This window comes from Taeniopygia guttata, chromosome 10 (genome assembly GCF_048771995.1).
Source record: "Taeniopygia guttata chromosome 10, bTaeGut7.mat, whole genome shotgun sequence".
NCBI lineage: Eukaryota > Metazoa > Chordata > Aves > Passeriformes > Estrildidae > Taeniopygia > Taeniopygia guttata.
The window spans coordinates 904,726-919,967 of record NC_133035.1 but is presented as its reverse complement, the minus strand read 5'-3'; the positions used below and the strand labels follow the sequence as shown (position 1 = coordinate 919,967).

The 15,242-nt window shown below is 37.2% G+C and overlaps 1 protein-coding gene across 2 annotated transcripts in view; it reads left to right on the top strand.

Moving 5' to 3' along the window:
- NRG4 (neuregulin 4) overlaps positions 1 to 10,279 on the top strand; it is a 46,353-nt gene extending 36,074 nt beyond the window's left edge. For both annotated transcript variants that reach the window (XM_072933755.1, XM_012569208.5), the window contains exons 5-7: positions 5,997 to 6,146; positions 9,869 to 9,948; positions 10,041 to 10,279. In XM_072933755.1, the coding sequence (XP_072789856.1) occupies positions 5,997 to 6,146; positions 9,869 to 9,948; positions 10,041 to 10,057 (247 nt within the window). In that variant the 3' untranslated portion in view covers positions 10,058 to 10,279. The remainder of the gene's footprint in view (positions 1 to 5,996; positions 6,147 to 9,868; positions 9,949 to 10,040) is intronic.
- Positions 10,280 to 15,242: the final 4,963 nt, after the last annotated feature.

The following is a 15,242-nucleotide window of genomic DNA, read 5'->3' as shown; positions in this document are numbered from 1 at the left end:
TCTAGTGGTTGATTATGAAGTTAGATGGGTTTAAATAGCAGCATTCTATTTAAGCACATCCTCATTCTAAGCATGTTCCTTAATCAGTCAGAGAAGGCTAATTATAGATGAGAAAGGTTTTGTTTACACACAGATATCTTAGTAATCAGCAGTGATGTGAATAGAAACAACAGCAAAAATGCATCACTATTCAGCAGAATTCAGAAAATATTTGGTACTTTGGAACTTCATGACTGGCATCATCACAGACTTGCACAGTTTCTTTGTGGAAGGTTTCTGCCAAATCCCACCCAAAGCTCCCCAGTGTTCTCAAATTATCATGTCCTACTGAAAGAAAACTCAAATCACTTTTAGAATCAAGGGCTGAATGATTGTTAATTAAAAGGAGGAGATGGAGAAAGAACAGACTAGCAAACTGTAAAAATACCTTAAAACACATTTGCCTTGACATGGTACTTAGTCACACAAATGTGTTGTGCTCAGCAGAGTTACTCTATGCAACATCATTGGACGTAATTTCACCATGTGACCAAGAAAAATATATCATTTTTTAGAAATATGTGTTTTGTAGCATGATAAAAATGAAGAACTGTTGTTTACCTTTGGAATCTCAGGGTTTTTTTATCATTCAGAAATAGATTTATCCAAGGCACAGATTTAATATCTATTGAACATTAGTTGACCCCCCCCCCTCCATGTGCAACAGTAGCAGATTTTAAATACAGCTGACATGCATTAAAACATGTGGTTGCTCAGCTGCCATCTTCCCTCACTGCTTTCCCAACAAGGAGTTCATGTTCTCAGCAGTAAAAAGCACACCTGTCACCATAAACCAGATGAGCTTCAAACCCAGGAACACTCAAATGAACTAAATAAACAGGCAGCAGGACAGAGGAGGATGGAAAAGCAGCTGCCTCAGGTGCATCAAGGCTGAAAGCTGTTTGGCTCAGCACCTGATGCACAGTTGTCCCATAATCATTAATTAATGCACTGCAGAATTAAGTGATGATTTTGGTTTCTGAGGGGAAGCTCTGGTACTCCCATTTTTTCTTACACTTGGCATATTTCTGAGAGCATTCTTTCTGTATTTCAAGCAAAATACAGATGGTGTAAGACAACATGCACAGAGCTCTGTTTCAGAGGGCAGCACACACAGAAATCAACAGTAAATGCTCTCATTTTGGGACAGGGATCCTACTCTGCTGAGGGCTAAGTATTGCAAGAGACACAGGCAGACCTTGCAAATCTCCTCCCTGAAATTCCTGTATATCTTCAAGGATATTTCTTCCTTTTTCCCTTCCTTTGCTTCCATCCTAATGGAATCTCTCCTCCACATTTCCTATGATAATCCAGTAAATCCCATGCTAATTCCTTCTGCCACTTTCTGTACACTCCCTCCTTGCCTGGCCCTCTGCCATTCCCTATTTCAGACATCCCCACAAGTCATACACTTGCTGTGCTCGCAGCCTTCAGAATATGCACCCTGCAAGTTGCCAGGGAGGGGCTTCCCAGTCATTTGGGCTTTTCTTTTTTCTCTGCCTCCAAAATTACATTTTAATGTACCTCAGGCTCTTCTGTAATCAAACTGTCCAATTAGTATTTTTCAATTCTGCTTTTGGCTTGAAAGGTAGTAACAAAAGTTAGAATTCACACTAAAAGTATAGCTAAAAGGAGTCAATAATTAAGATTTCCTTTTAATCGGATGTAAAATATAAAACGCAACACACTCTTATGTGTCTGAAAAGTATTAGCAATCTGAATTAATATAACTGCCAGAAAGGGAAACCTTCCCATACAAACACATAGCTAAGGGAGGGGAGAAGAAGCCATTCTTGTAGGGAAGAATAACCCATTCTTTCAACTTCTCTCCAGTGGGAACATTTTATTTTACTCTCTGTGTATAGAGAGTAACTGTTTTGAAACTTCTCTAAATGCAAAACTTTTTTAAAAGCTGCTTAGATATCCAATTAACTTTGCCATTGCTTACTCACTTTGGCTCTAAATTTTTTTTCATACTTACTAGATGTTCTTAGACCGAATGTATTAGGAGAACTTTTAGGAGTCTGCTACAGACTGAAGATTATGTTGATTTTGAAGCTATCAGCCATGAAATCTGAATTGCATTGACAAGCAGATAATTTCTTGTCTTTTTCTGCTCAGAGCTTTGTATTTACATGGAAGTAGTATTTATACCAAGAAGTATCCAAAATTTTCCTGAGTGAAGGAAGACTAAATGAAAACTGAAGTCAACACCCTGATAGTGTAATGCAGTGAGGATCTGTGTGCGTATTTGACTCCAATTTGACTTCCTACTTTTACAGTCTATCAGATACTTCCTTATGATGCCCACCTTAGAGTCTGGCAAAGAAAGACACTTTACCTTCTTCCTAAGTCCCAGTGCCATAGGATCATTTGCACTGTCCAACAAACAGCATCTGAGAGGAGACAGCAGTGGTGCCCGTGTTACTGCAGGGCTGTTATGTTTCAGTGACTGATCAGACTGTAAAGGATCAATGTAATTGCAGACCTGCTGGTCATCTCCTGACATCTGATCCAATGCAGTCTATTTTCTTCCACCTTGCATTGATGCTGACATGATTAATACCCTATGCTGAAAGATTCTATAAATTTCTTTCCATACGCTAGTGTTTTGTCTGGAGCTCCTATAGGACATTTGTATACAACAGTTTAGGCTGGCTCATCTCATCTGACAAGAGGTGTGTGTGTGTGCATGTGTGTGCAGCTATCTAGGAGAGCAGAAATCTGGATGCCAGCTGAAAATGGGAGGTTTTAGTCACAGATTTTCCTCAGACATTGAAGGCTACTGTCTTTCAACTCTGAATTAGAAATTCAATTTTCCTAGAGGGGGAAAGACCTTTTTTCCATTTGAATAATCACCCCTGGAATGCTGTAGGGCCATTTAAAGGCAGCACCAGGCACGTGCAACAACAGCAGGGTAACAGCATGCAGGTGATGTGCAACAGCAACACCTGGCCAGGGAACACAAACTCAATGAGTGCAACTCCTCCTTACTACAGCCCGCACTTGGCTCCTCTGGGCTTTGCCCCAACTCATTCAAGTGCAGGTACACCAGTGCCTGCCATGTCAACAACTGCTCTTAAGTTGTGTGCTACTTTTAGGCATCCATAAACGGAGTTGCTGCTGGCTTTTGAGGCTGTGTATAGTACGACCGGCTGCCTCTAGGAGAGGCTATGCAGACACCGTCATTCTGGGGTATGTTCACAGCCCATGTGCTTTTTAGAGACTATGTTCTGTCTTGCTTGCAGTCACTGCATATGTAACTCCACTGAAATTATTTAAGCTTTGCTAGTGCAACAGGATAAGCAGGTCTTCTGAGAGAATTCCACTGCTAATTACTGAAGTATGCTTAGTTTCTTTCTCACCTATTTTAGCAAAGGACTTGTAGAAGAAACCTTTCCTGGTTGTCTTAAAGCATCAGTTGCTTCTATCTTTAACATAGGCCTTTACCTATTTGTACATCAGGAAAGGTGACAACATAAAAGCTTGTTCAATTGAATATCTGAACATCTGGATTTTCAGAAATGCTGTAGCTGTAGCACAGCTTGTTCACATCAGCTATAATTTTATTATTTAAATGTATCCCAAAGATATTGCATCTTAATATTCTTGTTCCTATGAAAACCTACATAATTTTAGGTTATATGACAGCATTTTCTAGATAGCATGGAATCACTTTCAGCAAGTGTGTCAACATAGGCCAGCATAGAGAAAGTGGATGGGTAGTTTTATAATCCCTAATGCATTGCTCACATTTAAACAGATACTATCAAACTAGCTAGTCATATTTCTATAACTTGTTTTTGTTACAACCATGCAGAATTAATAGGTTCAGCATCCAGGATGTCTTAAGTTTGGCATGTGCTTCTTTAGTATAGTTTTTTTTCTTTTTGCTATAACCTTGGATCCATATCACTATAGTTTTACCCTTACCATCTTAGGCCTGCAAGCTCTTTTCCCTCTTAAAGACTTGTGACCCCCTTAAGCATCTGGTTCTGTTTTCTATTTTGTAGGAAGTGCTATGATCTCAGTGACCCTTTTGCTGTGCTGTCAACACATTCCCGATTCTTTTCCTACAGTCTTTGCAGAACATGAATACAGCTTCCATCCACTGTTGACACCAGCTCACTCTCATGTATCACAGCAGTTCAGTAACCCTTACCATTTACCTGATCCTCTGTGCAGCTCTCTGCAACTGTGACTGTCTTGTCTTCCTCCTGTTCTATTCTGCTCTTTAGGCTACTGACTTACTCCCTTTACACTCATTCTTTAGAACTTTTCCATGAGCCTTAATTTGATGCCAAAACCTACTTTTTCTTCCTCTATCATTTTAGCCTTGCATTATTCTCCAGTTTTCATTGCTATTCAATAATACTCCTATGAATTTCTTTTTCCATTTTCTTTCCCTGTTACTCTATTCAGCTCTCCAAAGCATTTCTTTCTCACTTGCTAGAGAACAATGCCCCACTCAAACTACACTTCTGTTCTTAAAGTATTCTACAGTATTTCAGAAATAGGCCACTGAAAAGCCACTACACTTAGAATAAATATCTGGAACATTATCTCAAGCAATCAGAGCAGTCTGCCTGCCCTTGCTTCTCCCAGCAGTGAAACATCATGACTTTGAAAAGCCTCAGATTGTCCTTAGTAAACGCTGTCTGTTTGATCAGTTGCATAGCTTTGATATATGATGATAATTAGATGTCTTTTTTTAGTGTCCAATCTTCTGTATTTCCAAAGACAAAGACTTAAAAGGGTAGTAACTGTTTGTGCGGTGGTTTAGGCCAGCAGTACTGAAATACTGGTTCATAACTTACAGAAAGTGTAATGGCAGTCACATCAGGCATCATGTCAGAAAACTCACAGGGAATCTTTAGTCCTAGTTAGATATGCTAAGCATTCTTCTTTTTTTGCAGTTCCTCCCCTCTCCACCTTCTTACCCCTCATCTGAAATTATACCTTGCAGCTGCCAATGGCATTTGAAAATTTCAAGTGTGTTGCAGAGTTTAGCCCATTTTTCTCAGCTGGAGCCTGAAATTGCTTATGTCACAGATTATTATGACTTCAGTGCCAGAAATAGCAAGAAGGAGCAAGATCTTTAGTAATACAAATAGAAAGAAGCAAATTTACATATATAAAAAATACACACAGGATCTAGATATTAAAAGAAGTGCTTTCCATTTTCTGTAATGAAATCAATTCCTTAAGAAAACTTAGCAGAATAAGTGCAAAATACATAACAAATAAAGATTAGTTTAGCTTCAACCTACCTAATTTTGGCTGAATAGGAATTACTAAGCCATTGATTTTATTTATTTTTAATAAAATATCATACCATTTTACCATGGTAAAATACCGTATTTGTTTTAATCCTTTCTTCAGAAGAAGTTTTCAGAAGCTCAACACATAAAATAAGCATAGTAGAGAAGACTTCTATGTAGGTCTCTCCAAGAGGGAGTTATTCACCTAGCATGTAACATGTTCTGGCACGAATTATTACACTGCATAAACTACTTTCACAGTTTAAGCTGTACTATGTCTCAATGAATTCTCATGTCCTTGATGTCTTTAGCGGACACTACCATCTTCAACAAAGGAAGCCAGAAAATTACTTGAAACAGGGAAAAGAAAGCATGACTACTGTGTGAGAATCAGTGGGATGACACAGTTAACACTAAAGAAGTAGCTTTGTTAATTAAATCTGTCAGTGATGAGTATATTAAACTTAATATATAAAAGCAGTACGGATCAGAATGTAAACTTGATGCCCAACATGCCTAATTCCCTTTGTTCCAGAAATAATCAGGTGAGAGGAAATTCTGTAACAAAACTTGCTGTGAAGCAAATATAATTTTTGAATTGAGTCATCACATGTTCTCTACCCAGAAGAAGCCTTTTGTGCTTTTCATCGTAGATGACAAGCTACCATCTAATCCAAATACAACTTGGTTTCCCAGGTGTATTGAGAATTACACAGGAGCTCGTTGTGAGGAAGTTTTGCTGCCCAGCATCAAATCCCAAACAAAAGGTGACCTGTTTGCAGCTTTCTTGGCTTCCCTTCTTCTTCTAGGAGTTCTTGTAATTGGAGCATTCTACTTCCTTTGCAGGTAAAAGTGATTCATAAGGCTGAAGCTATTCAATCAAGTAGAAATTTCTTCTGGCAATCATGTACTAATTATTTGAATGTAAAAGTATGTAATGAATTATCCATAAGGTTGTATGGTTATTCAGCATAATGAATGGGGATGTCTGAACTTGTTGCTTGTAATATTTACTTCCTGACTCGAAGTTTTCTCAGTGTTGTTTCTAAGCTCTTACTTACAGCTGCTTTGTAAAAAATACACCCCTATCTGAGATTTTACAGTCCATCTAGAGTTAGTGCTAACATTTTAAAACATTAGTCTAGCTTATGTTGTCCAAAGACTGAGAAGTAGAAGCAAATTAACAAAGTGCTTAGGGATCAGAAACTGATCCTACTGAATTGGTAACCGAAGCAGCTGGTGCCATTAGCTCCTAATTCTTCTACCACTCCCAGTCTAAAAAGGAAAACTAAGGAAAGAATGAAATTGAAGAATACTTCCAGGGAGATGTTTACTAGCATTTAGGACAACTTAGAGAGCTAACTAATTTGTCCAGGATGATCCAGGTTTGAGTAGAAGACAAACGTCAGTGCCAGACAGCAAGTGCTGCAGGGTTGGTTTTAGTAGCATTTTAGACATATTAGGACTTGGAATGAAAACACATGAAGAGTTACTGGGATTGAGGCAACTATTTGATGCTGTACATATATCACTACACCTATACCAAACCCAAATAAATGTATCATCTTCACTTGCAATGCCTTCTTTATTGTGCACCTGTGTCCCCTCTTTATTTTTAGAGTACAGCACTTTTTGTAAGAACTCACTTTGCCATATACCAATAATATGTGTTTATGCATCTCTATAAGGCACCTTATAGCCCCTGTAATTCTTTACTCACAGACTTGCAGAAGCTTCTCTTTCCTCCTATACTGCATTTCTCCTTGGTTATGATAACCAAGGGTTCTTGCAATTCTGTTGTTTGTGCTCCCATGGTCACATTGCTAAATCAACTTTTCTGATCTGTGCCTTTCAATGAGCGACCTTTGGAATAGCTCGTCTAGTTTTACCTCAGCTGCTGTCATGGAAACCCACTGAATGCCAGCTTCTCCCACAGCTGAATGTAATTAGAAGAGATAGAGAGCATTGGATAAAACAGTTGGTATAAAAAATCCCTTGTTGTAAAGGACATCCCCCAGATTGGCAATTTTAATTAAATTAATCTTGCTTAGCCATGGAATGCCAAAGCAGTTGTATGCTAAAAAACATTTGCAAATTACTATAAACTTATTAGAACAAAATACAACTTAAACTAACTTAAGAAAAAATCATTCGAGTCTCATAGAGATACAGACAGTATTTCTTTAGAAGTAAAATTGTCTCAGAGAAAAGGAAAAAAAGTCTTCAGAGAGTAATGTGTTAGATCCCTTTTCTTTCACATACAGTAAAATTAGGGGAAAGCTGAAGACAATCTATTGAGTTTTATGGTCCAAGTACAGAATCTTAGAGTGACAGCAATGACAGGTCTGTGAAAATTCTTTTATTAGTCAGTCAGAACATCAACTTCTCTTTGCTCACTCTTTACCTAACTGGCAGAACAAGTAGTAGTGCCTCTTTATTAGCAAAATAAAAAGGGCAACAACTCAGTTATAACATAGTTGTCCTTGAACCCTATCTTACACACCAGACTAATTTGGGAAATCTCATAAAATTATCATCAACTTCTTTAGTGCAGATAAAAGAACCTAATTGGCTAAAATTGTCTTACCTTTACACTTCAGAGGCTGATGTAGGATGATCATCTGCTAGAAAGCTCATCTATAAATGAAACACTTTACATCTCTAAATCCTTATCTCTTGGCTGAAGCGACCAACACATGAGGAGTCTCAAGTGGATACTTCAATCTACTCATCTCTTTTCAGCTGAGTGAATGAGCATTATTGCTAAGAGCTGTTGTCAATCCAGACTTTTTTCTCAAACTGCATCTATCACCTATATCTTAGAAGAGGGTGGAGCTGGGGCTTATAAAGGTTAGCTGAGAGTTTGACTTGGCCTCTTGACAGGATATATTAAGTTTAAAATGTTAAGAGACATACTGTGCTAAAGTTTCCACTATTCCACTTCATTAACAATGACATTTGATCCACAATCAAAGAGCAGATTGTGGATCAAATATCAGCCTTTTCCCTGATACTGTGTTAGTGAGCATTTCCATGGCTTTTTCAGCAGAGGGTTCTAGTGGGGTTTTAGGATAAACTATAAGGTAATCTGAAGGGGTGCAGAAGAGGAAATACTAATTCCTCTAAAAAACTAATTGAAGTTCAGGACAAGGAAACTGAATTCCTAAAATTATACATCAAATCGTTTGGAATCTAGAACTCAGTGCTCTATTTTCTTGTCTGTATCATCATACCTCTCTTCCTTTCCAAGTTTTCTTTCTCTCAGGCCATTTGGGGCAGATTTGAGGACCAAGCATGTGCAAGTGCATCATGCTCCCAAAAAACAAATCCATTCAACATACAAGGGTGGAGGTTTAATTTCTCTGCTTATGAAACTAAATCATAACTTACAGTGAAAGTAATCCATAAAAGAGTAGGGCTGCACGTGAAAGCTCTGGGTGAACAGTGGGAAATAATTCTCCTTTTACATGTAACTGAGTCATCACATTTTTATCAGCTGATGATGTATTTTTTCCAGTATGCAGAGCACATGGAGGCAAGGCAAATGCAGATCTATCCGCTCTCCATCTTGAAACAATCCCCCACCCTCTCCAACAAACAGTGCTGATAAAGCCTGGCCTTGTGACATGGGCAGAATAGGGAAGTGTACACAAATCCCTGCTATTACTGCTACTGAGGAACACATGGCATATTCTGCTTCCAGCAATTCACCTATCAGACCAGGTCCATCTGGTCTTCCTCCTCCAGAAACATATTGTACCAGGGTTACTGGAAGAAGAATAGGAAAGGTAGCTGATGAGAAAAGATGCCACATGAGCCAGCTTTTCTTTAAAAGCAATAGAGAAGCCTAAATGCTACACATAGAGTTCAGAGGAATAGAGCAAACACTAGGGAAAACCGAAATAAATCTGCAATTTAATTTCTGTATTTCATTGTAAATGCATGCTAAAATGTCAAATGACCTGTAAAGTAAGTGTAACATTGATGAACAAGAATTCAGACAGCCAAAACAACAGGGTCTAGGAATAAAGCCATTTAAGCTGTCCAAGACAACAGACTTTGTGGAGGAGTTACATCACCACAGGACACAAACTGGACAGAACAGAGAATAGCTCATGACTCTTCTCAAGAGAGCAGATGTCTGATTACTAGTAAAAGAAAGAGAACTAGACAGCAAATGATCAGCTCCACTTACAAGATTTGCTTCTCTTCAACAAAGTGTGGAAAATTACACATAATTTCCAAACACTAAGAGAATTGATAAATAATTCTGTGCTATTTACTAATTGTTTAAATAAAGACCTAAGAAATCAGACAAACAGGAACATTACCTTCAGGAGTGAAGCCAGGTAGTTCCAAACACTGTACTGCCCTCTGATCTCTGTTCTCTCTCAAACACATGCTTCTCAAAATGAGTATTAAGTAGAAAGTAATTGGGGAAGATCCATTCACTTTTTCCAATGGAAAAATCACTCATTCCATTAACTTGTCTCTTCCCTGATAACATTTTTCACTCTGTGTGTATTTTTCTCTCTCTCTATTGTCTCCTTTTTGTTTTTTATGGTCAGGAAAGTTTCTATTCCAAGGACAAATTCTTCAGAGTATGGTGCCAACCTAGTTGAAACTACAAGCAGCAATGGCTGCAACAGTGAGTACAGTTTAAAATTAAATGATCGGACTCCACAAGGGAAGCGGGGCAGGAAGTTTTTGTTAATTAAAGTCACATGTTTTATTTTTCAGAAATAACAACAGCCTAAAGAATTAGAGTAGAAGAATGGTGGAGAAATAACATGCAGAGCAACCCTAAGAATCTAAGCTGTAGAAGGTGACATGGTAAGCAAGATGAGAGAAGAAAGTTGACTGAAACAGAAGGCTGACATGTTGGAGAAGACTTCATCTAAGACTTAAACAGTTGCACTTACTGGAGTTTCTATGTACTTTTAAAACTGTATCAATTATACAGAAATCACTATAATTTATGTTTGAATTCTGTGAGATTTTTTTATGGTTTTCAATAATGCACAGGTAGATGCACGGGATAATTTTGGGTTTTACTACATAGGAAATAAATAAAATACAATATTTATTTTACTGCACAGAGAATGAGATATCACAGGATTTTAGCGTGAGATGATACTATGAATTTTTGATAGTGGTTTTTAATTTTTTACAGGATTTCACCAGAGGAGCTGAAGCCTGTCTTGATTCAATAGTTTCAAAATTGATATTTGTGATACATGTCCAGAATTTGGCTTGTTTCAGACCTTTACCAGATGTAGGGGAAAACCCCCTATCTTTCTCCCAGCTAATACTTTTTTTTTTTTTTTTTTTTTTTTTTTTTTTTTTTTAATATTGTAACACAACATCAGCACGAGGTACCATTGGTAGTTTATTGCCCAGGTTCCTGGCACACAATTATTATTCAAATAAAGGAAAATATTAAGAAAAGAGATTGATAATGGTTTAAAAAGTTTTTTAGGCAGAGTATGGTGCACATTCCTAATACTAAGCAAGACATCTTCCTTCATAGTTTTTAATTTTGGCTGGCTTTCTTCTGAAAATCTCACTACTGAGGGAAATTCAAACTTTACCTTGAATGTTCCAGTTGATATTTCAGAGAGCAGAGATCAGGAATTTTATTTGTCAGGTCAATTTCTGACACAAAATATTATCCAGACAGGTATCTTGGCTGAAAAAATGCTGTCCTCTCCAAAGATTTATTTCTTTTATTCACATAAGCATCTGCTGATCACACTGATTATATGCCACACTTTGGTCCATTAAAGGATTCTCTTACTCAGACAAAGAGAGGCCATCTACCATGCTCCATGTCTTTTTTTTTTTTTTTTTTTTTTTCCCTTCAAAACACAAAGAGGATGCCTGGTTAGTCAGAGGCATGGAAAATATGAACTGAACAATTTTTTTTTTTTCAACTTATTTCTAGCACTGGCGGCAGAAAATCAAGATATGTTTCCATAGTGGCACATTATCAAGGAGGTGATTATATGGGATTTGTAAGTTTTTATTGAAGGGAAGATTAACTGAGGAAATTAATGAATTAAAAGGTGAGAAAATTCAGAACAGAGATTTCTTATCTCCGAAAGAAAGAATCTAAAGATTTATAAAAACATAGGTGCAGAGAAAATGTTGAATAAACTCCTATTTCTAGGATGTCTACTACATGCTCTAGTGTCAGAAAAAGCAGTGTATAATTTATATCAATGTAGAAAAAAGCACAGTGGGAGAGGGAAGAAAAGGCACTTGGGTACAGTGCGTACGGTGAGAAGTCAAAGAGAAATTATGTTACAATGGTTACTAGAACACAAACCAGAATAATTCATTACCTTCTGAAAACTCCTGTCAGAGAGGTCAGAGTCCAAGTTAGTGCTTAGCAGTGAAAGGAGAATCTGAGGGCACCAAGTCAGGTAGAGGACCTGATCCAGAGATAAGTTATATAAAGCTCTAGGAGATCACTTTCTCCCCAAATTAAGCAATCATTACATGTTATTTTCTGGACTTCAAATCTTCAGCAGATAAGCTGAAGGAAACTGATAATATTGTTGTAAAGGCTAGGAAAGATAGAAGTTATTTTTCATTACATAGGGACAGGCCGCTGTTGTACAGAGTTCAAGATCTGCGTAGCAGCAATGACAGCTACATCAGAATCAGCATTTCCTGAAGGACTTTGCACAGACTCAGTTAAAATTTATCAGAGATGACACCTGGTAGATCACTTTGCTGTGTTATTGATCATAAGACAGTCAGGTTCACAGTTTGGTATACTGTATCCACTGAAGAAGGAAAAGGCTTTTGATCATCCTAAGTGGCAATTCAGGAAGGAGATATTAATAGAAGATACAAGAAATAAATAGACTGTCTAAGCTCTCAGAATCATGTCAGCTTTCTAGACATACATGGAATAATTACTCATTGTTACTGAGCTTGTGTGCACTATTTGGGAAACAAAGTTTCCCCACTACAAAAAGTGAGGCTGAATAAACTGACCCCATGTTTAAAGGCGAACAAGCTGATTTAGGAATCACTGTTATTTGTGAAGGAAATGCTATTAGCAATTCCGACCGCCTCGAACCCATTGCACCCAAGAACATTTCAGCTTCTAAAATTATTTCAATTCACAAACTTTGTGACTATGATGTTCAAATCAAAATGTCATCAGGCTACAAATTAATTTTCAGGTAGTCAAATGTCACCGAAAGTACAGGGTAGCATTATATATATTTTAATAAAACAGTGCAACACTCTTTAGCAATGATTGTTTACAAAATTAATGAAGTAGTTCTGTGAGCAATTAAGGAAACACCAGTTCCAAAGGATCAGATCTTGTGGTTGGAGTCATTGGAATCTTAACAATTATTATATGTTTATGAAAGGGTGAGTAATAAGGGCTCTCTCCTGTCTGACTCCCATTTTCATGAAAGAGAAGATCTCATATCTTTGAAATTACCTCTCCACTAGCTGAAAGGTTATGTAGGGAAGAAACTGGAAAAGACTAATTTCCTAAGAAACTCCATTACTGTTGAGTACACAACAATCTATTAGAGTGTTATGTCAAAAATTCTTTTATGCTTGGGGATCATGTTATCCTACCAGAACCTTGTAGTAAAAGTCTCTTCATAATGTATTCCAAAAACCTTTTAATCACTTGCAGAACTGACAGCCATTAGCAGGAAATCTATTTATAGACCTATAAGTTATATATATGCTTATATGTTACTTAATATAAATTTGTTTTTCATTAGCAGCCCAAACAAACACTGGAGCAAAGTGCAGTTAAAGTTACAGTTAAAGAAAGTCAAATGGCTTTTCAAAGAAAATGAGGATTTCTCTGTGCCACATAGTCTTGTGTTTGATAATGGTAACATCAGGCAGAAGAACCAACAGAAGTCCATTTGGTAGCACTCCCCATTTTAAAGATAATGTCAATGTTGTACAGCTCCTGCAAAATTTACTGCACTAAAAGAAAACATTTTCCTTCTGGCCCTGAATTTCTGAAGAGCTGTAGAGAGACTCTTGATTGTGTAACTCAGTTATTTGAAATTGGAAAGCCAGGAAGAAATGCGGGCTAGAATTTCTCACAGCAGAAATTGTCGTTATTCTGAGTCAGTTCCCTGCTTGTGCTTATCCAAGTCTGTTCTTGCTCTCCTGGTGACTGTAACACAATCTGTATGTAAGGCAAGAGATCCATTTCATGATAGCAGAGCAGGCAATACAAACCCTGTGAAATAGGAACAGTCACTGATACTCCACTAAACCTTTCAGCAGGAACCATTTCTAGAGCTGCAGAACCTGAAATAACAGAAGATACTGCTGGTTTTGGTCCCCAAATTAAAGCCACAACCAATTTTTAATACTTTTTAATGCATCTCTGTGTGAGTTTCTGTACCATTTGAAAACTTTTTTCTGTGCATATTAAAAAGAGACTGTTTTCAAATTATCCTCTCAATGCCAAGTATTATTTAATCTAAAACTTCTGTGCAGGCCAACAATGGGCTGTAAAAATCTGGGTGAGCTTCCACAGATGGTGTTTTTTAGAGGGCTGGATCACTTGAATCTATGTTGTACATTCTCCATCACAGAGTTCGCTGCCATTCAGATATTTTCACCAGTTCTGAAGATTCTAGGAGAGTTGCTCTTTTGAGAGGATTATTGCCATATTGACAACTCAGCTAAGATGCATTTATTTAAAAAAAAAAGCTGTTTCTAACTCTTATAGCTGTGAAAATTTATCATGGGAGGGTGACAAGACCTGCCACTGAATCAGTGATGTGAATCTCTGAAACATTTCTTTTCAGAATTTTAAGCTACCTGCTCAGGGAAAATATACCAGTGAGATGTAATGATGAAAATTTACACATTGTATTTCAAAAGCATTTAGAAACACATATGCCAATGTGGGAATATTTTTTTTTCCCACCTAAATTATCAAAACACTTGGAAAAAAAAAGTCTAATTAGCTATTTCTCTGCTGATAATTCTAAGTATCCAGGTGATACCACTTCCAAATAATCCAAACCTCTCTTAGGCATTTCCTTTGAGTTTCCAATTTTTCACTGTAGCTGTATGCTCTCTTTAGAATAATACCCCACACTGTCCTGAAATGGTGGTAGGAATGAAAAAATCAATTAAATGGCCCTACAAATGTTTAAACTTGTATTTGTTTGACCTAAACCTGTAGTACAGGACCAATGCACACCAGCAGCAGAAATAAGCTTGGTTTACCTCGCTGCACACCTTGGAGCCTACAGTTCAGAATCCCCTCAAGGCTGAGCTGGAGTCCTGCTGAAAGTCCTGAAGCTGAGAAATGGACTTAGCAACAGGAAAAACTGCAGATGATAATAAGCCTCAAACAACTGTGTTACCTGCAATTGTGTGCAGAACATACAACTGCTTTATATTAAGATTAAATGGATTTTAGAGATCCACCAGAGATTCATAAAGTAAAAAAAATCTTCTCCACCATGAAATAATGAAAAATAATCTTACAGTGGAGGAAATAATTACTTTCTTAATGTTTGCTCAGTGCTCAGAAACTATAAGAGAGCCTATAACAGACCACTTAACTGTACACTTAAGATCTTTGTAACTTCTACTTATGCAAACTTCTATACTTCAAATGTTATTTTTCTGTATCATTCTGTTGAGTAAAACAGAAGCATGTATCTGAATGACAAATGCTTTTTGCTTGTTCTCTTATGGGGCCAAACACCAGAAAACTTAATTCCAATTTCTGATATGAAAGCTAAGAACTCCCACCACAGAGTTACTTCTAGTAGAAAGATGTTATCCATTTTTAGAAAGAAAAATAGAAAGTAAGAGGGGGTAATGACACTGAGTGAGTTTTGAGGTAAATTTTAAACTAAAAATTAATTCAGAATCATATGTAACTATTTGTTCTTAAAAGTTTTGCTCCTCTTTATCAAT